We start from the raw sequence: 15592 nt of genomic DNA, 5'->3' as shown, positions 1-15592 counted from the left end.
TAAATGTTCAAAGGACCTAAAGTTAATTTCATTTCTGAATAAACTGCCTGGATTTTAACTCAATTTTATTTATTTATATGCTTATTTGTTTTCTGCACAACAAACATTTCATTCCTTCTTTATGGTTCAGGGTGGTCTTCAAAGTGGCTAAAACTACAATAATAAGACTGCTGAGTGAGGATGGGTGCCATAATTAAAGACACAGAAAACAATCATACTTGCAGCTAAAACTAGAACTTTGGGAGTTTTGGTGTTTTAATTTTTCAGTAGTTTTTTCTTAGTAATTCATTTCATTAACCAAATGTGGTTAAACACATACTTTGTACCAGAGCTCATGCTAGTCATTTGGGATAAGTAAAGTCATTAATCAATTCAGTAAATATTTATTGAGTGCCTCCTAGGCATCAGGAACTTTTTTGATTGAGCTCCTCAGAGGCCTTACATTTTAGTGTGAGAGACTGACAATAACAAGTAAAATATGTAGATGATAAGTATCATGAATAAGTACTGTGAATCAAAATAAAGGAAAAAAGGGGGGATAGGGGACAGTGGAGGCAAGTAGTCAAAGAAGGCTTCTTTACTAAGGTGACACGTGAGCAGAGATCAAAGGACGTCAGGAGTGAGTAGTGTGAATAAGATTGAGAAAAAGATTCCAGGAGAAACAGCAAGAGCAGAGTCACAAGAAGCTGGAACCTACCTGCCCAGCATGGTCCAGAGAATCCAAGGAGGCCAGTGTGGCTGAAAGAGAGTGAGCTTAAGGAAGAGAAACAGAAGATGAGGTGAGCAAAGTAAAGGGCAAGGTTGGAAGTAGGTTTTAGGGGGTCTTGTACATTGTGAAGATTTGGCTGGGAGGGAAAATGAGAAGGATTTGAGCAAGGGAATGACTCAAAATTATTTTCATAAAATTAGATTAAGTTACTATAATAAAATCTTCTTGAAATTTTCCATCTGTATCTGGGCTTGTCTCTAGTTTATCTGATGCCATGACCAGGTTCCTCAACCATTATTAAAGATTTTCTTTCTGTTTGATTACATTTTAAACAATTAATTTATATTTTATTAGTCCTGGAATGCCAGTACATCACAATGTAAATCAGACTTTCAAAATGGCATTGAAAAACAATTAGCTTGAAAGCACATTTATCACCAAGCATTTTAGGAATAAAACTTCTATGTTTATTTAATATACAAATCATTAAGTTAAAAACTAGAGAATAAGTAACCAAAGATTAAAAGAGCACAGAGGTATTGTTTAAAAAATTAAAAATAAGGATAGTAAGCTTAGTTTCATTTGTTTCCTTTATTGGGGCTCATAAACAGTATTATAAATAAGTTATTTGAGCTATGTTTTGAAAAATGAAATTTCCCATTGTTTCACGTTATTTGCTTAATGTTTCAACTTTGAAAAATCAAAATTACAGTTAAAGATCATTTTAACACATAAATACTATACTTTTTGCTCCTTGTGTTTACATATTGATAGACAGCAACTTTTAAGACTCTAAAACATCCTTCATGCATAACTGTTGGAGATTCATGGCTTGTGATGTGTTCACTTTTTTTTAATAGGAAACAATTTCCACATCGTTTTCTCATACTCCTTAAACTAATGATATATGTATTACCAAATTTTTTTGTTTATAAAACTAATTCTGACAAATAGAATTTTTTCCTTCAATTAAAACTTGAGTTTTAATACAGCAGGCCTAAAACTACAGCTATTAAATATGCCATAGAGGATTTTAGTAAGCTTTTTACTATTGGGATATTTTTTGAAGAGACATTCTTTCTGTGGAAAAAATAATTTATACCATTTGAGCACCAACTTCCACCTACTACTATTACATTTGTAAAGGATTATTTGCAGGATAGTGTATAATAAACATATATTCTCTGTGTGCAGTCTGACCCAGAGGACTGGCTTGACTATCTTTGTGGTGATAACTTCTGCATCTCCTTTGCTAGGCCACTTCCTTTGTAGCTTCAGATCCCATTTCTTCTGGCCCTCTTTAACTAGTTACGCTGTAGACACTTCAAATTAAATCTGAGAAACTCACTTTGGTCTTAAAGATAAAACTAAATCCCATAAAGATAACACTAAATCAATAAACCTTCTCCTTCTTTATATTTTATTTCATTATCTGCAAAGCCTAAAGTCACCTAAGAAACTTAAAAGCTACTCTCAAAGACTCCAGCCTCCAATTCATTTAATCAACCACTGAATTCTATAAAACTACTTCTAAATTTCTCTCAGATTCAGCTTCTTCACAGTATGATGTAACAGAAAGATTAAAGACTTTGGAGTCAATCAGACCTAGGTCCAAGTATATACCACTTGAAAGATAAATTACATAACTTCAGCTAGTTTTTTCCCGTTCACAGATCTATTATATGGTAAAGCTTAAAAGGAATAATATATCTATCACAGTGTCTGCCACATTATGTTTAATAAGCCTTCACTGCCATTCCCTGTTACCTTGTTTCTCATTCCTTTAGTTTAGGCCATTATTATTTATTGTTTAGAAGTTTGAAATAGTCAAATTGATTCTATTTTCCATGCTATAGTCAAAAGGAACTTGCTTAAAGTCAAGTGTCCATTTGCTTTTTTGCCTAAAATTCTTTTTTGGCTCCCTGCGGCCTATTCAAGGTTCAGCCCTCTTAGTATAACATGCACTTGTATCCAGCCTGACCACCTGCCACTCTGTAGATTTATTCCTAAAAATTACTTGCTGGTCCCTGGCATGGGATTGCCCATTTGTTCCCTTATGTCTTTATCTTGTCTTTTTTGTTCTTTTGCTTAGGATCCCTTTGTTGGTCTCACAGGTGAACACTTATTTTTAAGTCTCAGTTCCCTCCTCTGGAAAACTTTCCTAAATCTGTCCAGGCAGTAAGGCACTCCCTGCCAGGTGAACAAATTATTTATTGATTGCTTAACAAGTATGTCCCAGGCAATATAGTATACACTGAAAATGGAGCTGTGAAGAAGACAGGGTTTCCTGTCCTCATAAAGCATCTAGAGATAGAGATTAACATTTAGACAATTATTTAGCTACAATTTTGTTGAATGTTAAAAAGATAGTGTTATGAAAATGTATAACCCCATCTAGAGAAGGTGGATGAAGAAGAGATACTGAAAAATTTGATGGATGGTCCCATTGTACCTTTTATAATTCTTTCTTAAAGTACTTAAAGAATTGCATTTGAATTGCTTTAAATATATAATTTTTAACTAGCTGGTAAGTTATAGGAGACCATGATTATCAAAAGATCTTTTTGGCTATCACAAATACAAGATTCTGATTCTGACATCCATGACTTAAATCTATGTACATCAGGCACTAAGTATATAATCTTTTATCCCTAGCAATAACCCAGCCATTATCTCCTTTTTACAGATAAAGAAGTTTATGATTCAAGGATGCTGAAAGCTCAGTGTCTCTGTACACAGGTACTGAATCAATCTTCCTAATGGAAAAAATCCCCAAACAAGATTCCCAAAATGGACCAGAGATTCCGTAAATGGAACAGGTTGAGCAACCTCAGCGTGCACACTGGGGGACTTACCAAAATGCTGGCAGAGGTGATGCGATGTCCTGAAGGCTACCTTCTGCTTTCCCAAAATAATTCCTCAGAGTGGGAAGTCCAGTGCAGTCCAGGCAAAAGGAAGAGAAGAGCATCCTCAAAGCAAAAAGGGCCTCAGCAGCTGATACGGCAGTCCTTCTTCTGCTGTCTATTCCCACCTCAGAATTCCAGCTGCCAAGACAGGGTACGACTAAGGCTTTGCCTTTCAAGGCAAGGGTTCCAAGCAATCTGGTCTCTCAAGGAATTCTCCAATCCTCCACTCTCTCAAAAAAGACTGGTGTGGAGAAAACCTCACAGTGTCTATCAAGCCAATGGACCCCCTCCACCCCACCCCACTAACCTGGGACTGTTCCAAAGTTGAGCCCCATGTTGGGCACCAAAATTGATGCTGAAAGCTCATCTTCTCTGTTCACCAGTGTAATCAAATCTCAGAGACAGTTTTGGGTGAAGTAGGAAAGGATAGCTTTATTACTTTGTCAGCAAAGGGGGGCCACAGTGGACTAATGCCTTTAAAACCGCTGTGTCCCAACTTGGGGAAGATAGTGAGAAGTTTTATTGTAATCATTCAAAGAGAGTGTGAGCAGCTTGCGGACAGTCTTCTGATGGGTTGGTAGTGAGGTAAGTAGGTGCCAACATCGTCAACCTTCAGGTCCAACTGGTCTGGGGTCTACAAGCTTATGGGCAGCCTACTATCATTAACCATTTACTTCTCCCACCTGGAGTGGGGTTCAAGTATCTGAAAAATGCCTAAGAGGTTGTGTAAGTCCTTTGATGGGGAAACAGGACCCAGTCTCAAGGCTGCTCTTGACTGTTTCTCCCTGGGCTCACATCGCCTACCTTGGCTAAGTAACAACCACTTGAATGTGCCCACTGGAACTCAGGCATGGTCATGGAGGCTGAACGAAGGCTATTTTCTGTTATGAAGCAAATGGGGGACACAGAAATGCTTTGTGCATAGGAGGCCCATAGGACCTGGCTCGGTAGCAGTATGAATGGTTCAACAACTCTTTCAAGGTCTTTCTGAGCCAGTGGCCCCAACCCAGCAGCTTTCAGACCCCAAAGCCTCTTTTTACCACACTTTTCTGTCTACTTCTATACCTATTTATTTTCACAATCTTTTAGCGTCTGGTTTCTAGTAAGTGTTCCACAAACAGCCTAATGCTAAAAGGAGCGTTATTTTTTACTCTTGTTGCCTTCAGTAACTCACACCAGAACTTCCTCACATTGAGGGGGAGAGGCATTACCAGATGTGCTCGCTTTCAGGCTTGCACTAAGGCTACTAATTCCAAATTGTTTGTTCAATACCATCAGTCTTTTTTTTTTTTTGCACTGGATGCCAATTTCCCATACCCTCCTGAAGGAAAAAAAAACAAAACAATTTTTGAGAATATTGGTCAACTGAGCCCACCTTCCTCAGCTGCCTGTGTGGAAGGGGGCCTCCGCTCCACAACCTCCTTCCCCTCATGGGTGGGTCTACACGACAAACTTCTCCATCACTTAAGGTTTCTAAACTTGGCGCCTCTAGGCAGGAAAACTGAAGCCAGGGGTTCTCTGCTTACTGGGAGCCTGCGGGGGCCCCCTTTCAGCACTGCCGCTGTTCGTTCTTTCGACTTCTAGATGGCAATGACCACAGGCCTACATGCCCACCACAAGAAAATACGACCGGAACAGCCCCTCGGTGGCGCCAAAGCCCTACAGCCTCGAGTCTTGAAAGACTAGGGAGGGGCCGACGCTTCTCTTGCGCGCTGACGTCACCCCGACGCTCGGCCACGCCGGCTCCTCCCAGAAGCCCGCGAGTCCGGTTTCCGGCGGGAGCGTGGGACCCTGGTATAGGTGAGGTTACGCTGGACCCGGAGCTGGCCACGGGCTTCTTTGTCCTCTGGTAGCTGCCAGAATGCCTCACCTGGAAAATATGGTGCTTTGTCGCGAGTCCCAAGTGTCTACTTTGCAGTCCCTGTTTGGAGAGGTATTGTAGTCCAGCTGTCTTTTCTCTTCCAAATCCCAGAGGCAAAGTTACGTGGTCTTGCTACAGTTTCCAATTTTTAAATTTTCGTTTGAATTGAGGGGTCGAGCCGTAGACCATGTTTGCGTTGAGATAGGGGATGTTATAGGTCTGTCCCACTCTTTGGGTGAGGACCCAAAGTAACTTCTGAGGAGTTTCTTGAACTGTACTGGCCCGCTAACTAGGGCTCCTTGGCCCAGGCATGTTCTTTTACACACGCCAGTTTTGAGAGAGTGTTAATACAGAGTAGCAACTCAAAGTTGCTTCTTAACCCCAGCTGTATAGGATTTTATCCAGCAGGTGTGTTTGCACAGTGATCTGATACCCCCACCCCAACCCCCACCCCGTTTCAGTGAGGTAGTTGCTCTAAGTCCTGTGTGGATGGGTGATTGCTGGGAAGGCCAGTAAGGTCCAGCGTAGTGCATCTGCTTTAAAACTTCAACGGCTTTTCCAACGTTATTAAAGCACAGAAGAGGTGTAGTCTTGGCTGCTTGACTAGCAGTTCGGATGACGCCTAAGAGAAGAGGTTAAGTTTCCTCCGGATGAACACCACTGGGGGGTCCTTCCATAGGAGCTTGCATTCATCAATTCAATACTTTAATCTACTTTTTTATTATATTCTGGTGGCCTTTAGTGAGTCTTTGCTTTAGATTCATGAATGAGACTTGGAATTAATCAGATTCGAATTTCATCTGAAGAAGAGTAAATGAGAATTTAGAGTCATACTCATGTTCTCCCCCCCACCTCTGGTTTGTTTTCTTGAGTACTGCTTTTATCCAACTAGCCTGATGGCACCGTAGGGTGGCCTGTGAAGTATTAGTGGAAAAGTACCAGCCTCCTAAAGGGGCGCATTAATTAGGGAAGATGTCAATGACTGCATCCTCAGTCAATATTCTAATTATAATGCTTTAAATCGTAGTTACCATATTATCACTGAAACATTTTCTTGGTTATACCTCATGCATTCATTCCCTGGAGTCAACAGACCCAGATCTCTCTGAGCAGAAGTGGTGCTCCTGAAAATGAATGTTGGCAAATAGAGATGAGTAGTATCAATTTGGTATAGATCAGAGAAACAAATCATGTTTAACAGTTTTAATAGCACTTTTCTGTAAGGTGCGGTGCGTGTGGGAGATGCAAAGATTTGTAAAAAAAACTGGTTCATATTTCTAAGCAGACTCATTTATGTATTCAGGAAATTGTTACTGAGCATCTTCCCTGTCCCAGGCACAGTGCCACATCCGGAATTATTAGTTTATGTTAGATTTATGAAGGTGAAAGGTTAAATAACAGTGCAAGAGTTCAATACAATTCTGGGTAACACTAGAAAAGATGATGTAAGGTGGAGTACTATTAAACACCTTTTGGATGCAGACAAGTGTGGCAGGATTCCAAAAATCAAGAATTTCAGTGTAGCTTGAAAAAGTGTCCTAATGAATATCTTGAGCTTCTCTTCAAGGTGAAATATAGTATTCAGATAGCAAAGATGCTCAGCAAGCTTGCATTTAATTCTTGAGACAGAATTTTTGAGCTAGTTAATTTGCAAGATGCTTATGTATAAACTTAAAAGAATTCATGTATTAGAACATCCATTTTTAGTTTATCGGGCTGCTATTGCCATAGGCATTTGCCATTAATATTTTCCTGTATAAACTGAGTTCCTCATTTGTCTTGCAAAAAGGAAATTTGTAACTTGGTGGCTAGAATGTAATAAATGTCTGTGACTACAGTTGACCCTTGAACAATGTGGGAATTAGGGGTGCTGACCCCCTGTGTAGTGTAAAATAAGTGTGTAACTTTTGACTCCCCCAAAACTTAGCTACTAATAGTCTTACTGATAAACAGTCAACTAACACATATTTTGTGTATTATATGTATAATATTTTGTACTCATTTACAATAAAGTAAGCTTTTGAAAAGGAAATATTATTAAGAAACTCATAATAAAGAGAAATACATTCACAGTACTAAACTGAGTTTATCAATGCCATAAGTTTACGTTGTCTACAAGGTGAATTGTCTGTCAGTATGTACATCGTTATTGTCTTAATAACGCAAAGCGTTGGGAATTTTATACATATTAGAAGGAAGAAGGGTAGAGAAAAGGGAAAGAGGGGGAGGGAGAGAAGGAAGGGAGAGGCTGGGAAACACAGATGTACTGTATGGTACTGTAATCCTTTGAAAGCCAAGTTATAAAACAAAATAATATATTATTAATTTTATATTAAATATCCCTCACCTTATGACTTTGTAAGGCTATACTATTATCTATATATATTTTATGCTTCATGGCATACCTAATTTTTTCTATATTTTTAGGCTATGTGGTTCATCTGTGAGTTTTTTTCAAATTGTTGCAAATCTCCAGAATTTTTTCCAGTATATTTATTGAAAAAAATCCATGTATAGGTGAACCCAGGAAGTTCAAAACCTGTGTTGTTCAAGGGTCAACTGTACTGTTGTAGTGGTAGATGATGATTGTAGAGACTCTACTTTTTCTTGGAAATTGAATTGTCATCCAATTTTCTTGTAATTATTTTTTAAGTGTATGTGAATTCCTTCAAAGCATATTTTGTCTCTGATTTTTGTACTCTTTAGTGCATCATGGTTTTCATAGTTTTTGTCTAATAAATGTTCATTGAATGAATGAAACATATTTGCAATATTGACCAGACCAAGAGAGATGTTTGACAATTTTTACTTTTCTCTAGGCTGCTAACTCATAATGTACTGCAGGAGAATCTTGGAAATAGATGTTTTGAAATGTATGCTGTGTAGATTAGATCCTTGAAAATGATGATGATATGTATACGTTTAGGCCAGGGTAAATGTAGTATACATACTTCAGAAGTATTCTGTAAGTTTTCCTTAGAACAGACAATTCTTGAAATTCTAGCCCTGTGATTCTGTATGCTTAGTTTCAGAGCTTTAAAATGTACAGTGAAGTTGCAGCCTGTGAACTTAGATTCTTTTAAAAAAGAGTTAAGAAAAAGAAGTATGATCAGAATTATTCTTAAAAAAGTCTGTTAAATCTCACATAAATTTGAAAATACAAGCATATATATATTATACCTATATAATAATAAAAGGTTTAAGTATATATGTATATATAGTAATAAGTCATGTATAATACATACGCCAAGTATGATTTTTCCAGGAATTTTGAGAAAGAGTAGAGTTGAATTTAGTTAAGTTTAAAGTGTAATGATGAATTCACTAAATGCTCACTGTTGAAAAAACTTGGATTAAATAATTTATTTTATCATGTAAAACTTTTTTGCAAGTTGATAAATGTTTATTTTATGTTTTGTATGTGCAGATTGATATTTGCCTTTTTTCCCCTAGAGACATCATTTCAGCTTTCCATCTATTTTTATTTATGGACATACTGCCAGTGGAAAGACCTATGTAACACAAACTTTGTTGAGAAGTTTAGAGGTAAGACTACCCCAAGCTCAGTGTTAATTGATTTTTATTCATAGACTCCTAGAAATAGAAGGGATCTGGGAGATGTTTAGTTTACCTTTCTCTGAGGGAATATCTTCTACATAAAACATTTCTGATCAGTTTTTCTTGGAAGATCCTCAGAGATTGTAAGCTTCAGCAGCATTGTTAAATAACTTGAGCCTTGACATTAAAATGTGTTTTTTCAGTTGAGTCAGATTCCCCTCTCTAACTTTCATTGGATGATAATAATTGGGGGAAAACAGACAAAATAATATCTTTAAAATATATTAAAATCTGTTTCTTCATTGTTTTTCGTATTTGTAATACTGATGCTGGTAAGTCTGAATCTCCACAAGTACAAAACTAAATATATCACCTTTACCCTACCCTTACTCCCATATTGCCTCTTAACAGAAAATGATTCCACTATTTGGACAGTCATCTAAATTTATTTTTTACTCTTTTCTTTATCCTCACTCTCTCAGTAAATTGAATAGTAAACGTGTTCTGTTGATTCTGTGTTGTTAATATCGTGACTCCATGTAGCTTTAATCATAGCCAATGCTGCTGAGTTTCATTATCGTGTTTGTTTCATTTATTTCCACAATAGGTTTCTAAGTGCAGTCTGTTCTTCACCCTGCAGCTAGTCCATGAAAAGCTTAAATAAGATCTTCAGCAAAATGTTCAGGTGTTTTGCCTGATATATAAGACCCTTCATGAGCAGAATTCAGTTTATCTTTTGTAATGTAATGCCTAAGAGTTTGAGACAGAACCTAGCAGACTTATGTTCCTCTTCTAGGTTCACCCCTTAGAGCTCTCCCCATCTGAAAAGTAGGGCTAATAGTGACAACATTTGGAATTTTTGTGAGAATTTAGTGAGTTAATATATAAAAAGTACTGACCACAATACTTAGTGTATAGTAAGCACTCAGTAAAGGTTGGCTGCTATTATTCATGATTATTGCCACACTTCGTTTCATATCCTAAGCTAGGGAAGGGCAGACTTTTTCTTTAATGGCCAGATAGTAAATATTTTAGGCTTGTGGGCCAGGTACTTTCTATTACAACCTCTCAACTCCTCCTCAGTAAGAAAGCGGCCGTGAACAGTATCTAACTGAACGGACGTGGCTGTGTTCTCATACAGCTTTATATATCAAAAGGCTGTCGTTTGCTACTCCTGGTCCCAACTCTAGCTCACAGTATGTGTGTTTTGTGTGGCATACTGAAGTATTGACAGTTCTTGCTGTTTCTTACTTTGAACCCTGAGCATACACTGCTCCCTCTGCTTGGAATCGCTTTCTTATACTCATTCTCTCTACCTCTCCTACCCTTGAGTGCGCAAGGTCCTGGCTCAGGCATTTGTGTTTGTAACTCCCTGTAGGAAGTGTCCAAAAATAATGTATTTTGAATAAAAGCATGAAAATTGAATACAGGAGTTCCATATTTAAGGCTTGTATTTCATTTTTTAATGTATCATGATTTTTGCTGCTAGTTAATCATTGTAATAAATGATGATTATCACGACTTTTCGTACAGCTTCACAAAGAGACGTTTAGGGTATGTTGCCATTAAAGGCCATAGATAGCATACAGATAGCAGTAAGCAAGACAGTTACTCATAACAGAGATATTGTGGACTCTAGTTCATAAAGGAGTGGGGGTAAAGATGTCAGAAAATGCTGGTGAAATTGTGCCTAAGTAAATATATTGTAGCCTTACACTGTTCTCCTGCAAAAGAAAAGCTTTATTGGGTAAGATTTATAGAGTGTCACTAAAAATGGTTATGTTGTTTAGTCACTAAGTCATGTCTGACTCTTTTGGGACCCCGTGGACTATAGCCCGCCAGGCTTCTCTGTCCATGGAATTTTCCAGGCAAGAATACTGGAGTGGGTTGCCATTTCCTTAGTCGGGATCTTTTCAACCCAGGGATTGAACCTGCATCTCCTGCATTGTCAGGTGGATTCTTTACCACTGAGCCACCAGGGAAGAGCAAAAATAGTTACAGGTGCCATGCCTCTGAGTGATCAGTACTGCTTTTGTGATTTCATTTTGAGAACAGACTATATTTGTAAGTCTTTTGTTTCTTCATTGCTCCTGGAGTTACTTCCATTTTGGTAGTTCTTTAAATGAAGAGTTCATTCTCAGTCCTCACAGGTGGATTACTGTGGTTTCTAACTCTTAATTTTAATTAGCATTTTTTTTCATCTAGATGTGTCCCTCATTAAAAATATCCTAAAATTATAAATAAGAAATTCTTACCAAGAATTTTAACATTCACATGTCCTTGGGGTTCTTTGTATGAATTCTTTAGACGAAATTTCAAGTTTGCTTTGAATCCCTGTTGGAAACAAATGAAAACTCAAATAATTGAAGTGAGTTTAATGGAGGGACTGTTTTACAAAGGTTGAAGAAATGTTAAGGGAACCAGTAACGGATGGTGATGTGCTGAGAGCCTTTAGCTCCCTCAGACTTAAATGGACCATCAGGAAATGTAAAGGCCCCAGCAAGAGATGTAATCTGTGACAAGGGGCTGCCCAACTCAAGCCTTTAGTAGAAGATGGAGCCACTGTCAAGCTCTGGGCCACTGAGGGATGGGAGAGAGAGTCAAAGGAATACTCAGTTTTTTTCTCTCACCACTCTTCGTCTGTCTCCTGGTTCTTCCCATTGACTAAATCCACTAGATCAGAAAAAACAAGAGTCTGAGTGATGCAGTCTGTAGTTCTGTAGTGGTCAACCTCATGGGGCACAGAGCAGTTTGGAGAATGGTGGGGTATAGATTTAGAAGGGCAAATGGGGGATATCCAGCAAAGCGACTATTGTGTTTGTGTGTTTTCTATTTACACTTTTTGTTTTTGTTTTCAGCTTCCACATGTCTTTGTGAATTGTGTTGAGTGCTTTACCTTGAGACTGCTTTTGGAACAAATTTTAAACAAATTGAATCATCTTAGTTCTTCAGACGGTGAATGTTCTACTCACATAACCTGTGAAACATTTAATGACTTTGTTCGCTTATTTAAACGAATAACTGAAGCTGAAAATCTCAAGGATCAGACTGTATATATTGTAAGTAATTTAATTTCATTATATCATCTCTTACTTGAAAACTGATCTGTTAGATCAGTTTCCATATTTTTTTGAGATCCGTCATGTACAGTGCATTGTACAAGGTGCTTATGTGGTATAAAAAATGTTTGATTTCTTTTTTAAACTGAGGTATAGTTTTTCAATTGAGGTATATATAGTTGATGTGCAATATAATACAAGTTTCAGGTGTACAGTGTAGTACGCCTGAAACGTTGATTCATAATTTTTAAAGGCTATACTCCATTTATAGTTATTATAAAACATTGACTATATTCTCTGTGCTGTACAATGTATCCTTGTAGCTTATTTATTTTATATATAGTAGTTTGTACCTCTTAATCCCCTGCCCTTATGTTGCCCCTTCCTCATTCCCTATGCCCACTGGTAACCACTGGTTTGTTTTCTATGTCTATGAGTCTATAAATGTAGTTCTTATCTAAAGGGAGCTTCAGTTTAGTAGAAGAGTTATGATATACTCATATATGACTACATGTAGAATGTGATTAATGATAACATTGATAGGCAAAACACTGATCCAGGCACATCTGGTACAGCTTCATAAGGTGATAACATCTGAGATAGAGCTGAAAATATGATTAGGGTGTTATTAGGAAGAAAATGAAGAAGAGAAATTTCAGATGAGGGAATTAGGCAAAGGCATGAAGATGGGAATGGAGGCTAGGGAATACCAAATACCCTGGTCTTTGTGGGTTATAAAATATGAAGGAAGACAAAGAAAACTAGAAAAGTGGGAGGGGGTAGATCATGGAGTGTCCTGAAAACCATACTAATGTGCCTTATTTCATTTCCTAGGCAGTAAGAGGAAGATGTAGAGCAACAAACATGCTTTAGGAAAATTGCTCTGAAGGCATGTTGAATAGATTGGAGGGAATTGAAAGACATAGGCTAGATGGTTTTGAGGCTCTTGTAACTGTTTTCATTAGAGGCAATTTGAGCCTGGATTAGAGTTGGGGTAGAAAATGCAGAAAAGAATAAATCTAAGAGACAGCAAAGGTCAAATTTGTCAATTGTGTATGGGATAGGTCTGGGGAAGATGAATCATTTGATTTTAGATTGACTTAGTTTGAGTTTAACTTGTTACATCAATTTGAAAATAATTAACAGACAACTGAAAGTATATAATGTGCTTTATGTTAGTGAATTTTTTATAATACTTTAATCTTATTTTAAAAATGATTATCTCTGAATTGAAATTAAATTTTAATATAATACCATCTCATAACAGCTAAGTTATAAACTCACTGAAAGGACTAAGTTTTATGCGTTCTTGCATCTTCTTAAATGTATAAAACAGTTCCTTCCACTTTTTAATTTTGTTCATTTATCTATGCAAATATGCGAGGCACTGTTTTAGATACTAGAGATAGAACAGGGGCAAAAGAGTCTCCGCCCACTTGGGGCTTATAATCTAATTGAAAAAGGTAGATAGTAAGCAAGTTAATATGTAGTATGTTAGATGTGGTACATTAGAGTAAGGCAGATCAACTGGGTGGGGGAAAATAGTTATTTTCCAGGTGAGGAGGGCAGAGAAGGTCTCACTGAGATAATGATAACAGAGCTGAAACTGGACAGAAGTAAGGGGCAAGCCATGAAAATACCTTAAAAACGAGTATTCCAAGCAAAGAGATTTATGTGAACATACAGAGATTGGAGTATCAAGGAGGCCATTTTGGCTGGAATAGTTTAAGTAAGAGGGGAGAAGGGTAATGCTGAGAAAGAAAGAGTACAAGATAGAAGCATGCAGACTAGTGTTATGGGTTGATTTGTTTCCTCCAAGAAGTTGTTGAAATTCTACCCCCTAGAACCTCAAAATATGACCTTATTTGTAAATGGGATCCTTGTGGTTCTAATTAAATTGAGGTCATACTAGAGTAGATTGGATCCCTCATCCAATATGACTGATGTCCTAATAAAAAAGAAGAAATGTAGAGACAGACATGCACACAGGGAGGATGCCACATAAAGATTGGAGATATGTTGCCACAAGGCAAGGAATTACGAGGAGCTAAAAGAGAGACCTGATATATCTCCTTCTGTAGCACCTTCATGGTAAGCGTGGCCCTGCCAGCAACTTGATCTGATACTTACAGCCTCCACAACTGTGAGATAATAAGTTTCTCTTGAGCCACCCTGTTTGCGGTATTTTGTTACGGTAGCCCTAGGAAACTAATACAACTAGTTACGAAGTTTTTGTGCACCTGAAGTAATGATGTTGTCATGATTGAGTGAAGAAAACTATGGCAGGTAGGGTCTTGCTGGGGGAAAAAGAGTAATGAGGAATTTGGTTTTGGGCATGTAAAGTCCAAGTAGAGATGTTGAGTTGGCACTCGGACACTTCGCGTCTGAGGTCAAGAGAGGTCCAACATGGAAATACCATTTTGGATTTCTGAGCATATACTTAAAGCTGCAAAATAGGATTAGGTCACCAGTAGAGTTAGAGAGTTAGAAAAGAGATGAGTCCAGTGACTGAGTACTGTGGTGCTCCATTGTTGAGGTAATGAAGAAATTAGGAGACAGAAGATAGCATTGATGTACAAATAAAACTTGGATAGTGAATAGTCTTGGAAGTCTCTCTAGGCTTCCCCTTTCCTGGACCTTTGACTAGAAAAAGTAGGCTTTTGTTGGAGCGCTTTTGGTCTGTTCTCCTTGGCCTTTCTGTGTTATAGTCTTCTTCAGCTCTACACGTGAGGCAAGTAAACAACTTAGACAATTCACCCTCCAAAGTGAGTTGTCATTCTTCTGGTCCTGAGGTCCCTAGCTAGTTTACCCTCTTTCCACCTTTCAGAGCCTTATATGTTTTGTATGTAATACTCAAGATTCTTAGTTTTACTTAGGAGGAATAGGAAAAAGTACATCTGCTCCATCTTAGAGTAAGTACATAGTGAAGAATTAACACCCGCTAGAATAGTTTGGCACCATTACCTTGATTTATGCTAAGGCTACTTAAGTTTTACCCACAATTGCTTCTTTTACCATTAGTGCAAATATCACCGTGGTAGAAGAAGGCATATACAATTTTATTATTATTATGAAAATAGTTTTGACCTCACCAACCTCCTGATAGAGGATCAAAAACAGCACACCCCCTGCCCTCACCTTACAGATCACACTTCAAAAGCCAGTGATAAAGAATATAAGTTGAACTTTCACTAGGTAGGGTAGGCGTCAAGATCATCGGAAGAGAGAGGGATTTAAGGAAATAAAGAGTCTACCATATCAGAAGGAGGTCATTTATGTGCATTTTGAAATATGCAGAAAATATCGGAGTTATGTTAGAAATGTGATAGTCAAAAACTGTAACATTTAAAGAACAAGGAGGAAAGACCCCAGAGTGTTGGATGACTCCAACAAGTAGAGTTTCAAAGCTGTATCTTCAGGGAGGAGGAGGGATCAATATTCTGTGAAGAGCCATGAGGAATCAGTAGGACCCAACTCATTTTTCAGGCCTCATGGATCA

At 37.8% G+C, this 15592-nt stretch overlaps 1 protein-coding gene and 1 long non-coding RNA gene across 11 annotated transcripts in view; one reads left to right on the top strand and one right to left on the bottom strand.

Moving 5' to 3' along the window:
• Window positions 1-1284: 1284 nt before the first annotated feature.
• Window positions 1285-5311, bottom strand: LOC145524133 (uncharacterized). Its single transcript, XR_014067227.1, has 2 exons — window positions 4991-5311; window positions 1285-3753 (listed from the first exon to the last, which is right to left on the bottom strand). It is a non-coding gene; the product is annotated as an uncharacterized LOC145524133 (long non-coding RNA).
• A 75-nt stretch (window positions 5312-5386) lies between these two features.
• ORC5 (origin recognition complex subunit 5) overlaps window positions 5387-15592 on the top strand; it is a 166170-nt gene continuing 155964 nt past the window's right edge. For 7 of the 10 annotated variants that reach the window (XR_014067224.1, XR_014067221.1, XR_014067220.1 and 4 more), the window contains exons 1-3: window positions 5387-5548; window positions 8930-9022; window positions 11893-12093. Coding sequence is in view for 3 of the 10 variants with exons in the window: in XM_081535828.1 (XP_081391954.1) it covers window positions 5477-5548; window positions 8930-9022; window positions 11893-12093 (366 nt within the window). In the remaining 7 variants the exon portion in view is untranslated. Of the gene's footprint in view, window positions 5549-8929; window positions 9023-11892; window positions 12098-15592 lie in introns of all 10 variants that reach the window. The other 3 variants (XR_014067225.1, XR_014067226.1, XM_081535829.1) reach the window with 1 other exon arrangement.

This window comes from Giraffa tippelskirchi, chromosome 10 (assembly GCF_054371585.1).
Source record: "Giraffa tippelskirchi isolate mGirTip1 chromosome 10, T2T-mGirTip1v1.2.pri, whole genome shotgun sequence".
Taxonomy (NCBI): domain Eukaryota; kingdom Metazoa; phylum Chordata; class Mammalia; order Artiodactyla; family Giraffidae; genus Giraffa; species Giraffa tippelskirchi.
Note: the sequence above shows the minus strand (reverse complement) of the source record. Positions and strands in the feature narration are given on the sequence as shown.